Here is a 12,756-nt window from a genome sequence, read left to right as displayed (position 1 = left end):
CATCCCCCCATCTCATGATCGCCCAAGCACCACGAAGCCCCCGCTCCATGTGAACCCCAACAATGATGTGCAGGGGACAATTTGACTTTGACATGGTAGTCAGGGAGGGTAATCTTCGCGAACATGGTTGGGTGCCGCTTTGCGAGCGACTCAGGGATTCTTCAGTCATTTCTGTTCCCCACTTGGGCGGATCGGCGTTCGCAACGCTTGCCACATGGGGCAACAATCGTCGTCCCCTAAAAAAAGCCCAGGAAGAAGCTTCTTGCACCATGTGAGTACCTCGGTCATTGGCCCTTGGCTCCTGTATACTCATATCCTGTATAACACTTATATATATACACATATACATAGAATAACGATCCAGTTTACTACTTCCAAGCGCCAGTTCTTGTCAATATCCATATAGCTTGTTCTGTAACCATGTCTCTCGATCAATCTGTCCAACTGCTTCGCCACTGGGGCCAGACGGCCCTCGAGCACCTTCCCCCTCAGACACAAGAGATTCTCCTTCATCCATTAGTACCTAAGGCGTTGGCAGCACTCCTGGCTTTGGGCGTTATACGCAAGGCCAACCGCTCGCTGAGTTATTGGACCGCGAATAACTGGCAACGCGCCAAACCCTGGCAAAATGAGCGCGAGCTGGTTTTGGTCACTGGCGGATGCAGTGGCATCGGCAAGCAAATTATGGAAGATCTCGCAAAGGCCGGGGTTCGAGTAGTGATACTAGATATCCAAGAGCCTTCCTTCCAACTGCGTACGTCCCTGACTGCTCTGACTGCTCTAAGGGGCAACCGAGAGTATTCAAGCTAATGCACGGTAGCATCCAACGTCACTTTCTACAAAGCGGATATCACCTCGTCAGAGAACATTCGCAATGTAGCGGAGAAGATCCGTGCAGCGCACGGTGATCCCACCGTCCTGGTCAATAATGCGGGCGTCGGACACGACGGAACCATCCTCGATGAGCCGGAGGCCAAGATTAGACAGACCTTCGAGGTCAACACAGTGTCGCATTTCATGATGGTGCGCGAGTTCTTGCCCAGCATGATCAAGCAAAATCATGGACATGTTATTACAATTGCTAGCATGGCCAGTTTTGTGGCGTTGGGTGAGATGGTCGATTACTGTTGTTCAAAGGCGAGTGCGTTGGCATTCCACGAGGGATTGGGCCAGGAATTACGACTCTGGTATAAGGCTCCTAAAGTTCGGACTAGGTATGCTCTCTGCTATGTTTCTTTTCTTTCTTTCCCTTTTCTGAACACATTTGGAGTCCCGGGAAAGGTGCTAATACGTACAGTGTCATTCACCCCCACTGGGTTAAAACCCCAATGATTCAGATCTTGACCGATGTGGGTCACCAGTTCAGGGGGCCCGTTCTCACGCCGGAAATGATATCTGCTGCTGTTGTGAAACAGATTCTCACCCAGAGCAGTGGACAGGTTATCATACCGAATCACTTTAGTGGGATTAGCCTGATCAGGGCATTCCCTTCCTGGTTCCAGGAGTTTGCTCGTGGAAAAGGGTCAAATGATCTGAGGGTTTTGCGGGATATACAGGAGGCGAAGGGCATGTGATGACCCCAGGTGTTGGATTAATTTAATGTGTTCATGTTTTGTATATTCAGTAAGTTAGATATACCAATACAACTATCTATATAAAAGTATTGGGATTTGCAGCATCGAGAGTGTAGTATTCTCATAACCACTGTAGACTGAGTATCCCTCAAGATCATATGTATTTCTGAGTCATGGGTCGCATAATTCATTTTAGTCAACCAAGTGGTATTTTCGTAGCTAAGACATATTGTAGTATATAATGCGTGTGTTATATGTTCAGAAACCAACTATACTGCATAGACTGATTCATAAGGGTGTTCATTCTTGAAGCTGACAATATATGGATAGAGATATATATATATATATATAGAAAGAAATCATAAACGTTCCAGCCGTATCTACAAAGTCTCTCTCAACCAGCTCTTGACTCTCTTCCCCTGCTCCGTCTCAGTCTGATCCCCGATATACAAGTTATAGATCGGCGCAACATGCCCCTCCCGGTGGCCAACACACAACTCCACGTCTGGGAAGCCCTCCTGCTCAGGTTAGTTAAAGACATCGCGGTGTTCACGCAGGGTAACAAGCTTACCTTCAATTTCTTCACGAATTCTTGGATAACCGGGAAAAGAATCTCGCTTCCTCCCGCGCAAACTAAAATCTTCTGCACCGGAAACGTGGAGTACCAGTCTACCGGCGCAGCAGATAAATCGGTATAGTTATCGCGCTTGGCGGAACCCAGGTAGGCGCTGGCCCATGGTCCTGCTACTGCCGGTGTGATCAAATCCCCCCGAGAATCGATCTCTTGTTCGGAAAAGTCGGTCTCCATGGAGGTCCAGGGAGCGATCATGATTGCGCCCCGGAGGTGTTCGGAGAGGTCCACCGGGGCGATAGCAGGGTGGGGATGAGCCAAGTGGGACAAGACGGCGCCGACAAGGTTCCCTCCTGCCGAATCTCCCCCCAAGAGGATGTGGCCGGGTGCAAATTTGGCCTGGTCAACCACATACCGCAGGGCTTCTACGGCCTGCCGAATCTGTGTGGGATATGTTGCCTGGGGCGCCAATGTGTATGTCAGACTGAAAACCGCCAAGGATTTATTGGCGCGGGCACTGTCTGCGATCAGACGAGCGAAGAACCGGAAATAGCCCAGGTTCGCTGGGAGCGCAAATCCACCGCCTGTGGCCGTTAGCATGTATAATCGTACAGCATGATGCATGTCCCGTAGCATAACATACCGTGATACCAAATCAAGACATTCTCAGCATTGCGGTCTCCGACCCAGTGGCCCAGGGCACCTTGCCCCAAGTCTACCGTGTCTGCGACTTTTCTGGCCTTGCGCACGTACTGGTCATAGATCTTATTTGTGGGGGGCATTACATATCTGTGCGGTTAGCGATCGTCACACGCAAGAGACATCAAATGGAAACTGCTTACTGCATTTGCGCAACGGACAGTCGGCTGGTTGCTTTCCGGAACGCTGCATATCCGACATGCAGGAGCCAACTCTTGGGATAACATGATGAACGCCATAGCCCCGTGAACATTGCCCACACGACCGTGAGGCCAAGTGACACCAGAGCGGGAACAAAGTCAAGTTTCTCCGCGAAGGAAAGGGGAATTGCGGTGTTGAGCATGTTGGCTAGATTGCTGATGCTGGTAGCCTGTCATACTATCGTATGATCCAGGTACCTTGCAGCACAAGACCCTCTCTCTATATTTATTGCGAAAATACGAGGCAAGAGCCCCTCTGGAAGGGAAGAATGGCGCCTCATGTCTTCATGTGAGGGATCGCAAAGATTACTGGATTCGGTAAGGATAGACCCCACAGACGATCTTCGGCCCAGCAGACATTAGGGTCAAATTCAGATCCTCGGCCTTTTCCCCAGACTGTCGGTTCGGACGATCCTCAAAGTTATTGCCGAAAGCTTTTATAATATAAATCCCCGCGGTCGTCTCTCCTCATTTCTGAAGCTCGCGACAACTTCTCGTTTTGGAAATGAACAACCGAGGCATGTGAACCGTTTGGCAGATATATCCCACCGGATCTCCAGACCATATAAATTGGACCATGGAGTTCCTATGGATATAGCTGCCACCTTGAAGAACTCTGTGGATATGGAGCCATCTTTTGATGTTATCATCATCGGTGCCGGTATCTCCGGCATCAACGCCGCTTATCGCCTGCAGTCTCAAAACCCTAAGCTTCGCTATGCTATCCTCGAAGCCCGGAACAGCCTGGGTGGCACCTGGGATCTCTTCAAATATCCTGGGATTCGCTCGGACTCGGATCTCTTCACTTTTGGATTTTCCTGGCATCCATGGGACCAGGGGAACCCCATCGCCGACGGACCCTCCATCGTCAAATACATGAACAACGCGGCCGAGAAACATGGCGTGAAGAAGCACATACTCTTCGAACATCGCCTGTTAGGCGCTGATTGGTCTTCGGCCGAAAGCACCTGGTCACTAAGCGTCGAACATGAGGGACAGTCCAAGTCATTCTCAGCCCGGTTTATCATATTCGGCACCGGATATTATGACTACCATACGCCTTTGCAAGCCGACATCCCTGGGCTCGATCAATTTCAGGGACAGATCATCCACCCACAGTTCTGGCCCGAGGACCTGGACTATAGCGACAAGAAAATTGTCATCATCGGCAGCGGCGCCACCGCGGTGACTCTGCTTCCCAACCTTGCCCAGAAGGCCAAACATGTTACCATGCTCCAGCGCAGTCCGACCTATATTCTTTCTCTCCCGAACCGGCGACGTTCGTGGTGGAGCTATATTCTCCCCGCGGCTCTCGATCGCAAAATCCAGCGTCTGAGCTGGCTGCTCACCTCGCGCTTTTTCTTCCTGTTCTGTCAAGCCTTCCCGACCCTCTCCCGCTTCATCCTCCGTCTGTCCGTCCTCCGCCAGCTGCCCTCTCACATTCCACACGACCCACACTTCCGCCCACGATACAACCCATGGGATCAACGTCTCTGTGTCTGTCCTGATGGGGACTTCTTTAAGAGCTTGCATACCGGTCGCGCCGACGTCAAGACCGACACCATCCGCGAGGTCACGGCATCCGGGATCGTCCTGAACTCTGGAGAGAAGTTGGACGCGGATCTGATCATTACAGCCACCGGGCTGAAGTTGCAGATTGCGGGCGGAGCCTCGGTCACCGTGGACGGAATTCCTCAGTACGTTTCTGAGAAGTATATCTGGCACGGAATCATGTTGCAAGACGTTCCCAATGCCGCCTTCGTCATCGGTTATACCAACGCCTCCTGGACTTTGGGCGCCGACGCAACAGCGCAGTTTATTTGCCGACTTCTTCAAGAGTTGGAGCAACGAGGCGTCAAGGCCGCTGTGCCACGGTTAAGCCCCGCCACTGCCAAAGAGATGCAACCGCGCCGTCTGTTGAACCTCAATTCTACCTACGTGACCAAGGCAGAGCGCGACCTCCCCAAGGCGGCGGACAGGGGACCATGGCTGCCAAGAGATAACTATCTCGATGATATCAAGTTTGCAAAGAAGGGTCGGATCGATGAGGATATGGAGTTTCTGGGTGAGAAGAAATTGCAGTAAATGTATATATAGATCGTCGAGTTACAAGTTGTGATTCTTCACGTTCACAGTTATGTCTTACGCCTGCCGAAATGTCATATCCTTTCTTCTACGAGAAGCAACGAACCAGTGCTGTAGACCTTAACCACTTCCTACAATAGAGCTTTCACATAAACAAGACCAAACGTCAAAAGCTCTCCGGCCTACTGACATATGATAGCTGACGGAGATAACTTTAGTTTATCCTTGGACGGTTACACTGATGGATCTGAGGGCGCCACATAGGGCAGCAGCTCCCATGTCCGGCTGTTGATCAGACCGAGGAAGAAATGCCTCGTTAGCCCGAGCCAGGGCATTGATCCAACATCGGATCTGAGAAGGGTGACTAAGGTCTATTCTAAAGCTTGTAATGGAGCTAGAAGAGGAGCTAGGACCTCTAGCCCCGCATTTCAATCCATGGGAAGCTTTGGGACTGACATAAGTCGCTTACCCTGGGACGACAACGCGTTCGTAACCGCTTACATCACAACGAAGTCACCTCGGAGGGTCAAAGTCTGGTCTACAATGACAATAGGCAACTTGTCAGGGATCAAACTTTATTTTGTTTCTTTGGCGCTTTCCAGGGTCTTCCAGGCGACAGTTACCTCAGTTGTTGATAATGTCACTTTGCTGGCAAATGTACGGTTAAATAAGCAACACCCAGGGGTCGTTCTTGAACTCTTTCTCTGACCAACAGTTCTGGAAAAAAGACGCAGAGTCGACAAGTCCAATCAGTGACCGGTTTCACTTGGGCCCAGAGGATCAACCCCCTAGGTCCTGTGGAGCCCCATGCAAAACCCTATAAAAGGCAATAGGTCACTGCGTTAAATGCTAGGTTCCAGCCCACAACAAGGTGATCCCCAGCGTGGACCCAGCGATATAAGCAACATTCTTGTATGGACCATGGTTCTGATACTATATCAGGGATGGAAGGATATGCGTCTCTTGAAGACAGGCTTTTTCTTTTGGAATGGAAAAAGCCGCGAATCAGGATCAATAGCCGGTAAGCGCTTCTGCACCCCGACGAGTTAACTCTTTTCAACTTGTCCATCAGCTCACGAATAACCTCACTAAATAGGCACCTCGGAAGCAAATATCACGGGCATGAAAGCTAAAATGGCACAGGCATAGCTGCACTGAATATGATTGCGTTAGAATCAATCGCCGGTAATCTCCTATTCGCTCGAGAATGACATCAGAATAAGTAAGGGTGGTAACGATATGGGTTAGGCTGAATATCTGCCTTCAAGCGCAAAAGACATAAATTTGCTCTAGCTCGGCTGATATCGATGAGCTGCAACTCCCAAAACTAACACAAACCTACGCTACGCCCATTACACATGTATTTCTTCACTTGCCCCTGAGATGGATATATTATGCCCATGAATTTGAGCAATCTCCCTCAAGTAACACTAGTTGTGTTGGTTTTCTCCACTGATTAATATGACTTCAATCACCGTGGTACCACCACAGTTCCTATGGGACCTGGCTCCTTCTTTCCCTCAGCTATCATCATGCTTCAAGCACCTCACAAATGAGCATCAGCAGCTGAGCTTGGAGAACATCAGTCCGTACGACGCATGGCCTAAATATAGACATGCCACCTCCTTTGCCATGTGCAGTGCAGACCAGTCAAGCCTCGCTCGTCCACAGCCAGTTTTAGATGCGATGCCTCTGACGGAAGCGACTTTGCCCATTCAGACAACCTCCCACTCCATCGATGGCGAGCCCAAAGGACGTGCACAAAACACGGCCGTTCCAGAGCCACCTGCAAAGGAGCCTTCACACACCTTTACACATCACGACAAGATAAATAAAGACTGGAAGGCAAGACGAGACAAGATTCTGCAGCGGAACCGCCAAGCTGCCAAACGATGCCGTCAGCGAAAGAAGCTCGTGGTAGAAGAAATCGAGTCCCTTGCCGATGCGCATGCCTGGCGGAATAGCGAGCTCCGGATGCAAATTGAACAACTGCGGTATACAATACTGGACCTCCACGGCGAGGTACTGAAACACGCCCAATGCGATGACGAGCCAATCAAGCGATATCTTGCGCAGAGGGTTAGAAAAATCTCAGAGGAGCACATAGTCGACTCTGCGAGTCCTCAGCCAATAGACCCGCAGCTGTCTTCATCTTCCTTCGCAGCACGACCCGAACAAAACTTAGAGGGGGATGGTACTCAGTATGACTCGCAGGGCTTTTCCCATATTTGGCCTTGCCACCATTCAGCCTTAACATCAGCTTCTTCGGATGGACAAACTGTGGACCACAATTTATTCGAAATGATCAGTTATTGAGTGTACCGCCGCCTCGGCAGACTACAATGGGGTCACCAGATGATCTTGCATGCTTAGCACTATGACCCCGAGTACTTCTTGATACATAAGATCTCTTGACAAGTATATGACCATCAGTGGTTGGAGAGAAAGACAAAGACTGAGAAGCGATATAAGAAAAACAGGGGAGCCTTATATGGTCTTACCAACGCTGTCATTATTTGAAGCGAAGCCTGCGCAAGATGAAGGGAATGACTAGGATTCGGAACACGGACCAGGGCCTTTTATATAGTCTTAAGTCATTATTATAAACCTAAAGATTCATGAGATTCTCCTGAAAGAACATCGAGTAAAGTCGTTCGGGGAGGGTCCAAGGGTAATCTGACACATCTCTGTAGGTACTGTTTCTTAAGATCTATATCATAAGATTCCATCGGACACTAACCATATCTTGTCTCCATTGTTCTCTTGCTTCCACTAGCTTCGAGCTTCTATATCATAAAACAGATATAGCACTAGATATTATAGTATAGCGTCACATTACACATGCCATGTAGCGATTCCTCGTCGTCACCCCGAGATGATAATCACCGCCAAACATCGCTCTGAACAGCACTTTTCACGCCACAAGACGAAGGAACAGTGTATTCTCGGTTAGGGTCACTCTCCCACGTAACGGCGCCATTCTGAACGCGAATAAACTTATACTCGAACGACTGCCCAGCGGGTAAGTTCACTGTCCCCGTCCACAAGGGATTATCTGTAGTGTATCGATCCGCGTTCAATGCGATCGCGCTACTGGGATTCCAGCTCCCAAGCTGAGAGGTCGACCCCACAATCTTGATCGACTCACCGTAGACAGTAGTAGCTGTCACATCAAAGGTCACCGACACAGTCGTCGGCTGCTGGCAAGGAGTGTCTGGCGCGCCTGGGTATCCGCTAATGGTCGGCCAGGAGGTGATCACCACGCTGCTGTAGGTGCCTGAGGCGGAAGTCGTGGAGCACGCCGACGGAATGCTGGTGGCAGCGGTCTCGCCCCACGGTGCAGGGACGACCGCGTTTCTTCGGTTATGAGCCGTAAGAAGTGCAGCGTATGACCAGGTAAGGTCGCGGGCGGAGGTCTGGCTTCCGTCCGTCTTGGTAAATTGCTCAGCCATTGAGCCGGTAGAGCCAGCGTAGGTTTGCTGTGATCATCAGCTTCCGCAATACTAAAAGAATAACCAGAGGGAGGGGTCTCGACGTACGACAATCTGCACATATCCGTCTGCATAGGTCTTGACAGCGTTGACAATATCTTTGTACACCGTCGTGGACGATGCGTAGGTCCCTGTCGCGGCAGAACTGTACAGGGCTTTGAAGAATGGCAGAGAAACGTCTGTGATGGCTAACGATCCAATATGATCCCACTGGTACAGCGCGTCATACAACTGCTCTGCAGCGGCCAAGGTAGTCAGGAACCAGGGATTCCCGTTGTAATAGCTGTCTTCAGGATAGCGACCAACAGCAACAGCTTGGTTCTCAGCGCGACCAGCGTTGATGGCATAGATCGAGCGAAAGGAGTCCGTTACCGACTTATGGTTGGCTAAGGCTCTCGCCGAACAAGGCTGGAAGGTAGCATCGTCACACGTCGCCTGGGGATCGAACGTGTGGATACTGCCTAGGACAGTATTGATGTCTTTGCCCGATCGCCCGCCACCAAAATTAGCTTGAATGTAACTCCCAGTCCAGAAAGATTGCAAATAACATCGGACTTGGGGTGCTTGTGAGTCACAGTAGGAGCACGAGGAACCGACACTCTTTGCAAAGCTGCTGCCTTCAACCAAGGCGCGATGAGAAACTGCGACAGTAAAGAATGATGTTCCTTGGACTTCCTCCCAGAGGTCTGTGAACGTTAGCTACTGATAGCTGCGGGCCATCTGTTTGAAAGCTCACCGAACCCAGACTGGCTCCAATATTGGGCCACGTAGGATAGATCATTCCTAACAACAGGCCAAACCAGGTCCGTTGCGATGCTTGTATACCCATTTTCCTACAAAGTAAGGTAAGCTAAACCCATTGCGAAGAGGTATAGAACTTACAATTAGCCATTCTCCAAATGAGATCATAGCGGTCGCTCGCAAAGCTGGTCCATCCCGCTGCGGCCGACCCCATGCGCCTGTGAATGCCGTCTCATCGGCATTGAACTTGGGCTCTCCCAACCCCCCGCTAGACAGAGCACCAGAGGGGTTTGAAACGCCTTGGATGCGAGCCTGGGAGCTAATGAACTCCTCGATGATAGGTAGAAGATTGGCATCTCCGCCTCTGAACAGATCGACAAGGGTTTTCATGACGAGACCTGAGTCCCGGGTCCAGGTATAGAAATCTACGGCCAGTAAGTCAAATGAAGTATTGCAGCAAGGCCAAGTCACATACAATCCGGGTCGCTTTTGCTCGGGCTTGCAATCACCACACCTGCGCTTGCGCCCTGCACCGACTGGCCATCTGCGCCAATATTATTCAGGATTGCCTGGCGAGAAAAATTCGCTTCAGTGTTCAGCCAGGTATCGAGACCGGTGTCCTGTCTAAGGACAGGCTGGAGCGCGAGAACTGAGGACCCGAGGGTCAAGGCTCGGAGACAAGAAGAGAAAGACACCATCTTTGCTTCGACTTCGTTCGTTGATGCGAAGATGATCCTTCCAACAGGGACGATGAACCGCGAGTCCTTTTATAATAACCGGCGTATGGTAGCGGCGGAAGGGTTCGGCTCGTTCGTGCTTCCAAACATCACCCGACTGATGTGAACCAGAATTAAAGGTGCGGAGCATCAACCAATGCTGAGAGTAATCACCAGGTTAAATTTCCGGAAGCAATTCTGCAGCCAAGACAAGGTGACTATTTGCTGATAGTCATGCAGCTAGATGGAGCCAAGACGCCACAGCTTCCAATCACACGGCTCATTTTAGGCAGGAAGAAGCAGCCACAAATTGCTTTGGTCCGTGAATTCGCCGTCCCCTGTCTAATAAGCATCTACAGTGGGCTATTTCGAAGGTCTAGATTATGGGCAGAGCATGATATAGCAGTTATGGTTAGCCTCGCTCCCTTTGCACACACTCTCATTTCCAGTCGCCTAGCGGCATTCTCCTATCGACAGAGTTCGCGACCTAATATACCCGGTTGTATGTACCTCTCACGCGAAATGTAACGATCGATAAGACTAAGTGCCCATACGACCTTCATCTACATTGATTCTTGGCTTGAACGAGATATGCTTAAAGGTAGTGGGATATCGTGAATTGATTTGCGATCGAAGCCAATTCACAGCTAGCCCTACTTTAGAAGGCGATTTTGCTCTAGCGGAGGCGTTTCTATTCTTCTTTAGGCGGTACAAAGTCACGTCTTCCACTTTAACCGGCACCACTCGAAGCTGTGATGTCCAGGATACCTAGTCAAAGGACCATTCAGGTGTGTATATAGTACGCTGGTATGCGAATCAAGCTCTACAGACGGTGTCTCTGATGCCCGATAAACCTAGGCCTAAGGAGAGAAAAGGTGCTTATTGGAGTGTCAAGCTTTTCTCTCCCTTGCATCCTGAGAGACCATCGAAATGTTCCCTTCCCACTCGGAGCAACCGTCGTCCCTCGAATTTTTATTTACTGGGGACCCGGAATCGTATTTAACCAGAAAAGCAGCTTCCATTTCAACTCCACAGCCCTAAGACAGGAAGGTAAAAAAGGAATCCGTTTTCCTTTTCCTTTTCCTTCTCAAGAAATAGGGTAGAGCAGCTATAATATCCGAGTTAAAGGTATTATGTGGTTGGGCACAAGTCACGCGTGACGAGTCTCCTGTCGCCTCAGAGGTTATGGGAAATTTTCTATTCGTAATCTCTCTCATAATTCCCGAGAGTGGCTAAATCATGAGCAGCTTATACTCATACTTGATTCGATTCTTACTTGAATCACTAGAGCCGGAGCGGTTCTGGACGTAGTTCTATTCCTATAGTGATTCTCATACATGTTCCTTCTATGCTCGACTCGAGAACAACTTCTTTTTAGCAGCCCAAATCACCTATAGAAAACCTGATGTACAATTCCTCTAGTGTTCAATGGGAGGTGGCATCCAGCATATTACGTGCTACACGTACAGTAACTTAAAATCGTTCATACGCGCGGTTTGCGTTCAGGATGGAAGTCAGCGACTCAGCGTATGAACAGATTTTGGCTAGTTGATGGAGCCTACGCAACTACAGTATACGGGATAGCTCATTGCTTATACACTAGGAACCCATAGGTCTCAAGACCCGGTATCTTGCTAACTTTCTCTGTCCCTGATGTAGATAGACAAACAATTTCATCTCCGATTTTCGGGGCTACCTTGCCGGTAGAGCTGATATCAGGCCGTGATCGCTCTTGTCGTTCCTGGTGGTCCTACTGTTTGCTCTGGTAATATGATTGTAGTAGATTCTTTCAATTAGGAACCTTGGAGTTAAGAAAAGAGGTACATTGGCTCCCTGTATTGCCTAGATATTCTCTGTTATGTGCATAAGTCCAAGTCATTAATCAGCCATCGCAACGACGGAAATTTATCAACCTGAAAGAGCTACCAAAGTATACTGAACCCAGTATCCACAGGTTGACCACATGTCCAGCACGGCCCGGTCCGGATGCATATCGTGGCTGTGGCAATGCAGAGAATACAGGTGGTGGTGGTGGCTGTCTGACTACGGCAGTGCAGTGCAATATCACACGAAGTCAGTAGTTAGAAGAGCGAAGCCTGTGAATGATGGTGGGTTACATTGGCGGTGTGGATGGCCTATCCTACCTGTTCTAACTTTTGAGTTAGTGACATTGAGCGGATGCCAAGTGCAGGAGACCTTGAGGGTTAAGAGTGGGGAGGTAAAAGACCCCTCCACAAGTAGAAACAAGGGAAGGCAATGCAAGTATTACATGGCATTAGTTAACCATCTTCTCCTCGCGTTCACATTGCCTAGTCCTGGTGAAATGCCAATGCCATGGACCGGCCTTTCGGTAGGTTATCCATACGCAACGCAGAGCGACATCAGACTCCAATGGTAACCGGGTCTCCGGATAGTTCTCAATTGTCACAAGCACGTATAACGCTTGGCTCAGTCGGCTGTCCGGTGCATGTAAGGATGCCCGATTGACTAATCACAAGAATTTGGGAAGGCGTAGGTTTGCGCTACAACCTAGGCAAACCCATAAATTTGTCTAGCTCATGAGAGGCTTGCCTCATTGAGTTTCGTCTCCGAAGAGAAGGTTCAGTCTCCTGGAAGTTCCTGAAGAGACGGTGGATCCTGTGAGTCAGGGCCCTGGCGAGGTCTTCTGCCGAATTACGC

The 12,756-nt window shown here is 49.8% G+C and overlaps 5 protein-coding genes across 5 annotated transcripts; 3 read left to right on the top strand and 2 right to left on the bottom strand.

The window, feature by feature from the left end:
* Positions 1 to 389: 389 nt before the first annotated feature.
* BDV37DRAFT_294804 (SDR family oxidoreductase) lies at positions 390 to 1,574 on the top strand (the record flags this gene model as incomplete). The annotated part of the gene is made up of 3 exons (XM_032089724.1): positions 390 to 754; positions 821 to 1,214; positions 1,298 to 1,574. Exons 1-3 carry the CDS (start codon positions 421 to 423, stop codon positions 1,572 to 1,574), a joined length of 1,005 nt encoding a protein of 334 aa, XP_031940551.1. The 5' UTR covers positions 390 to 420.
* A 380-nt stretch (positions 1,575 to 1,954) lies between these two features.
* Positions 1,955 to 3,249, bottom strand: BDV37DRAFT_294802 (lipase/thioesterase family protein; the record flags this gene model as incomplete). The annotated part of the gene is made up of 4 exons (XM_032089723.1): positions 2,988 to 3,249; positions 2,789 to 2,934; positions 2,146 to 2,729; positions 1,955 to 2,092 (listed from the first exon to the last, which is right to left on the bottom strand). The coding sequence occupies exons 1-4, from the start codon at positions 3,185 to 3,187 to the stop codon at positions 1,955 to 1,957; spliced, it is 1,068 nt and encodes a 355-aa protein (XP_031940550.1). The 5' UTR covers positions 3,188 to 3,249.
* Positions 3,250 to 3,668: 419 nt separating this feature from the next.
* On the top strand, positions 3,669 to 5,129 carry BDV37DRAFT_272320 (flavin-containing monooxygenase; the record flags this gene model as incomplete). Its single annotated transcript, XM_032084852.1, has 1 exon — positions 3,669 to 5,129. One exon carries the CDS (start codon positions 3,669 to 3,671, stop codon positions 5,127 to 5,129), a length of 1,461 nt encoding a protein of 486 aa, XP_031940549.1.
* A 1,461-nt stretch (positions 5,130 to 6,590) lies between these two features.
* BDV37DRAFT_284025 (bZIP transcription factor) lies at positions 6,591 to 7,445 on the top strand (the record flags this gene model as incomplete). Its single annotated transcript, XM_032087424.1, has 1 exon — positions 6,591 to 7,445. One exon carries the CDS (start codon positions 6,591 to 6,593, stop codon positions 7,443 to 7,445), a length of 855 nt encoding a protein of 284 aa, XP_031940548.1.
* A 239-nt stretch (positions 7,446 to 7,684) lies between these two features.
* BDV37DRAFT_250921 (putative glucan 1,4-alpha-glucosidase) lies at positions 7,685 to 10,228 on the bottom strand. Its single transcript, XM_032082239.1, has 5 exons — positions 9,837 to 10,228; positions 9,503 to 9,786; positions 9,357 to 9,453; positions 8,669 to 9,306; positions 7,685 to 8,608 (listed from the first exon to the last, which is right to left on the bottom strand). Exons 1-5 carry the CDS (start codon positions 10,057 to 10,059, stop codon positions 8,012 to 8,014), a joined length of 1,839 nt encoding a protein of 612 aa, XP_031940547.1. The 5' UTR covers positions 10,060 to 10,228; the 3' UTR covers positions 7,685 to 8,011.
* Between the last annotated feature and the right edge of the window lie 2,528 nt (positions 10,229 to 12,756).

This window comes from Aspergillus pseudonomiae (assembly GCF_009193645.1).
Source record: "Aspergillus pseudonomiae strain CBS 119388 unplaced genomic scaffold BDV37scaffold_42, whole genome shotgun sequence".
Taxonomy (NCBI): domain Eukaryota; kingdom Fungi; phylum Ascomycota; class Eurotiomycetes; order Eurotiales; family Aspergillaceae; genus Aspergillus; species Aspergillus pseudonomiae.
The sequence above is the reverse complement of the archived record's forward strand: the minus strand, read 5'-3'. Positions and strand labels throughout refer to the sequence as shown.